The following is a 4,474-nucleotide window of genomic DNA, read 5'->3' as shown; positions in this document are numbered from 1 at the left end:
TACCCTGAACTCGGTAATTTACCCGCCGGACACTCGCCTGATATATATGCGGGAGGGTGGGGAGCCGGCATCCGAGTCGACAAAGTGCACGTATCTGCGAGGGGAGAGACGACCAGAAACGCTTGAGAATGGTTGCTTCCTTCTTAATTTTCTTTCAAGCTGGCTCATCTCTCACCTGTAGCCCCTAACCAACCACGGCGTGGCAAAGCGCTTATAGAACCAAAACTTTGCCTGCTGCTGCCCCGTGATGGCTACTGCGTGCTTATACCAGTCGAACCTAGAGGAAAAGGAAGGAGGTCAGACGCGTATGAGTGATTCGTCGCCGTTTCGTTGTAGTCCATATCTTTTGCCTGGTATGAGGGAGACAAGAGGGGGAAAGGGATGGCGGAAAGAGAGCCATACCTGTTCCACTCCGAGGAGGAATCGTCATAATGCATCAAGACGTAGTCAAAATGCTCAAAACCCCACGACCGCACCAGGTTGTCGATATTTTCCATCGCGCTTCTTCCCGCTGTGAAGATGACGAGACTCCGGAAGCTGGAGTCTTCCTCTTCGTAAGGAAAAAACATATCCCGGTTGGGAAAATAATTGAAACCTCGTTCATCCCAGACGCTCCCCCGGGGGCCCACGCATTCACCAGGACGGCGTCGGCCAAGATGAGGCTTGGAAGAGGGAATGGCAGGATAAGACGGACAAGGCTCTCGTAGAGGGACGGACGAGCAAGGAGAATGCGACGGGTCAGAAGAGGAGCTATTCGGATCGGCTGTCTTTCGGGGGACCGCATCCACCGACGATAAGCTTTTGTCAACGCCGTCAACTTGGCTATTTGCCGTACTTTCCCTGGTATGGTTTTTGTTTCTGGATTCTTCTCTACCAGCTTGTAATCCGCGATGATAAGCTTTTGATGCTTCTTCCCAAAGCTCCTTCTCTGTGATGATTCTGGTCTGGGGCGGGTGTTGGAGTGCAGGAGTGTCCTTCTGAAGAGAGGGGAAGAAACAGGGAAAAGCATAAGCTGGCATCGGCACAGAAGCATTTTAATGTCCTGCTTCCTGTTTTAATCGTAACAGACCATCACGTTCAGCGATTTTCTCCGTTTATGTCACCACTTCATGAGTCCTGTCTTCAATTTGGGGTCCAACGTGCTTGCCTGCCGTCTTTTCTTTACCTCTTCTAGCTCCCGAGCCAGCTCTTGGGGTGAATTCCGACCCAGCGGACGACCAAGCAGCCATAAAAGAGCCGAAATACAGACGATGCACTTTCCCAAAGTCAAAAGATTCTTTACATTGGGAGGTCCCAGATCAGACAGGTGCAAGGCGGGTTAGCAAAAAGAAAATATTCTTACCACCCCAGAACCACCCTACTTACATGCGGTAATTTTCGAATAAACCCCCCATGCCGAGGATGCCATCGGTTTCTACGAGATATCGCTACCATGTGTCATATGGCTATAGATAGAAGCCGCCTGCATAGAGAATGAGATGACAAGAAAGAAGAGTCGATAAGGCTACGTGATGACGATAGGCAAAAGCGGGACGAGTAAAATTAATACGGGTGATAGCTCCCATTATTATCATCCTGCGAAATATCTCCAGCATCTTATCAACTCACGATCAGAAATGGTCGCGGTCGATAACATATTGACATTATGGAACTGGCATGTTGGTGGTTCGGCTCATATCACGCTTGGGATCTTGTAGTAGGTATGGGCCATGGGCCTGATGTCGTTGATCGTCATTCGCGCCTCTTGGCCTCATTATTGTCGAGCTATAGACGAGCAAACCGATGGATATGACTTACTCAATTACATGAAAGAGGCTTCATATTAACATATGTACTCAACTTTGCCTCATTACCATGGTAAGGTCTTTGTTGGATGACTACCGTCACAGCCCTGTACTTCGGCCCATGCGCGGGTCGTCTCTTTGAACCATGGGACGTGACTTCCTGTATTCACCCTTTTATTTTTTTATCCTCTGCCTTCAATTTGGTGTAACAATATAATTTACAGGTCGTTCATTTTTAAAATGCCGTCACCAAGACCTCCTCGACATCGGCGTCCTTCTTCTGTTAGAAACATTATCGACTATCCATCTAGCCCCGCAAAATCACCACAAGGCGTGAGCTGTCGCGCAGCACGCTCATCTCTGTCGGTAGGCGAGACCTCCTCGCAGGCTTTCAAGTCCAAACTGTCTACACATCAAAATGCCCTCAAGGATGAGCAGAAAGAAAGCAGAAGAGAACGGCTGAAAGACAGCGAGACGGAGCACGAGAATCATGCAGAGCAAAAGCAGCCGGGCAAAAGAATGACCTGGCGTGTAGAAACGTTTTGTCGGTATGTACTTGTCAATAGATCTATCAAGGTCAGAGCCTTTACACACACACACCAATATGTCATCCCCTACAATAGTGTCAAGCCCCACTTAACGCCATCTTCCCCCCCGGCTAAGTGTCTACGGTCGATCCCATACGAGCTACGACAGGGACAGGGCCGTACGTATATTCATTACTGGAGGGGGCTGGTCCGAGATAGAATAGCGAATCACGGTGTACACATTTCTTTGTCGTCATACTTTTCTTATGCTTTCCTCCCTCTAGCGCTTGGTAGCGATCCTCCGTACAGAAGCCTGCGTATAGGATGTGCCGAAAGCAGCGCAGGTGCATTATTATGGAATACTCGCCGACAAGAGATAGATTTCGATTTCACAGAGGTAAGCGACCATCGAATATATTCTAACAAGGGTCTTATACTGCACAAAATTTTACACGTTGAAGAGGGGTTGGTCTGCATCTTGGTACCACTCCTTCGTATCTTGTCTTTTGGCATCCTACCTTCAAACCCCCTTTCAATTCAGGTTTTTCCCCCAGCGGTCGCCCAAGCGGAAATATACGACCGAGCAGCTAAAGGGGTGGTAGACTCCGTTCTTCAAGGCTACAACGGAACAATTTTTGCCTGTAAGTAGCCTCCTCATAGAGCACTCGTTTTGTTCCTCCTTTCTTTTCCTTCCCTTTTTTGTTCTTCGATCAGCCCTCCCTATCTTTTTCCTCCCTCATTTTATCTTTCTTCTCTGCTTAGTGCTGCATTCTTAGGTTTATTGTTTCCCCGATAATTCTTCATTGACAACGGTTCAAAGCAGTGCCTTGTCTCATGTAGGCGCATGACCACCAGCCTCTTAGTTGTCTTCTTGCTCTTCTAGGTCTTACAAATCTCAAGCCATACGATCCCTCTGATATTATTATTGTCATGGGAGATTTTCTCGCTCCTTATGTGCAACCCGATCATTCCACACTTGTCTGATTCAGACGGACAGACGGGCTCCGGCAAGACCTTCACCATGACGGGAGGTGACTCCTTTCAGGAGCGCGGTCTCATCCCGCGCGCCATAAGTGACGTGTACGAGTCCATTGGAGGGACTCCAGACCGAAAATTCAAGGTACTGGTTTGCTTTTCATCCGCCGTGGATCTAGAACGTGAAAATCTCCGCCTGTGGAACCTAAGAATGGCTTTGGCAATGGATATCGTACACACAGTTGATAAGATCGACCGTCCCGTGACTTTGCTCCTCCTTGATTCCTGGCTCTCCCATACCCTTTCTTTTGCACAAGGACAACTGAGAGCGCGACCTGCTGGTAGCTCAATTCACACTGATACGTTTCACCCTCCCTCTTTGTGCCCGCAAGGTCCTCATCTCCTACATGGAGATCTACAAGGAGAGCGTCTATGATCTTTTGGACGTCGGCACCCGCAATAAGCCTTTGGAGGACTGGACAAAGGTATCTCCACGCCTGCATCATTCGCTTACATCCCCTACGCCCCGTTTCTTTCCTGCATTCGTTCCTAAATGGATTCGAGTGCTCAACAATCCTTCCATACCCCCCCTTCTTTTCCCTCTCCTCTTGGCATTGCAAGGTACTGATGATGGACGACGAAGACGGAGAAATGCACCTCCGGCACCTAAAGCTTTACGAAGCTGCATCTGAAGAGGATGCTCTCAACCTTCTTTTCATGGGGAACTGGAACAGAATAACAAGCGAGACACCAATGTAAGTCGTAGGGGCAAGAGAGAGTGCAGAAGGGACGAAAAACGGTATCAAAGGCGACATCTATCTCATTATAATTATAATTATAACACGGGAAACGTCCTGATCATGACTTATTCAAACTCAACGAGGGCCTAGGAATGAGGCAAGCACTCGCTCGCATTGCATCTTCACCATCCGCGTGCAGTCTGACCCCTTATTACCAGGCACGGCGGGAGGAGAAAGGAAGGAAAGGGAGGGAAGGCGGAAGTAAAAAAGCCATGGGTTATGTCTTCGAAAGTATTTTCTCTATTTTCGCTCAATTCTAACCTTGTTCAAATCTTCATGGCTCACAATATATTTCCAGGAGTGACCGGTCATCCGTCGAAATCCACGTTTGGGAAGCTGAACCTCGTCGATCTTGCAGGCAGGCGTCGTTTTTCCCCTATCGTATTGT

At 48.6% G+C, this 4,474-nt stretch overlaps 1 protein-coding gene across 1 annotated transcript, besides 2 other annotated features; it reads left to right on the top strand.

The window, feature by feature from the left end:
* Positions 1–823: 823 nt before the first annotated feature.
* Positions 824–840: a sequence feature (Short protein (NGA_0427002, EKU23273.1) was converted to a misc_feature.).
* Positions 841–1,165: 325 nt separating this feature from the next.
* Positions 1,166–1,229: a sequence feature (Short protein (NGA_0427002, EKU23273.1) was converted to a misc_feature.).
* A 2,103-nt stretch (positions 1,230–3,332) lies between these two features.
* On the top strand, positions 3,333–4,045 carry NGA_0426902 (kinesin-like protein; the record flags this gene model as incomplete). The annotated part of the gene is made up of 3 exons (XM_005852497.1): positions 3,333–3,431; positions 3,679–3,771; positions 3,908–4,045. 3 exons carry the CDS (start codon positions 3,333–3,335, stop codon positions 4,043–4,045), a joined length of 330 nt encoding a protein of 109 aa, XP_005852559.1.
* Between the last annotated feature and the right edge of the window lie 429 nt (positions 4,046–4,474).

This window comes from Nannochloropsis gaditana (assembly GCF_000240725.1).
Source record: "Nannochloropsis gaditana CCMP526 unplaced genomic scaffold scaffold1132, whole genome shotgun sequence".
In the NCBI taxonomy this organism is placed as follows: domain Eukaryota; class Eustigmatophyceae; order Eustigmatales; family Monodopsidaceae; genus Microchloropsis; species Microchloropsis gaditana.
Note: the sequence above shows the minus strand (reverse complement) of the source record. Positions and strands in the feature narration are given on the sequence as shown.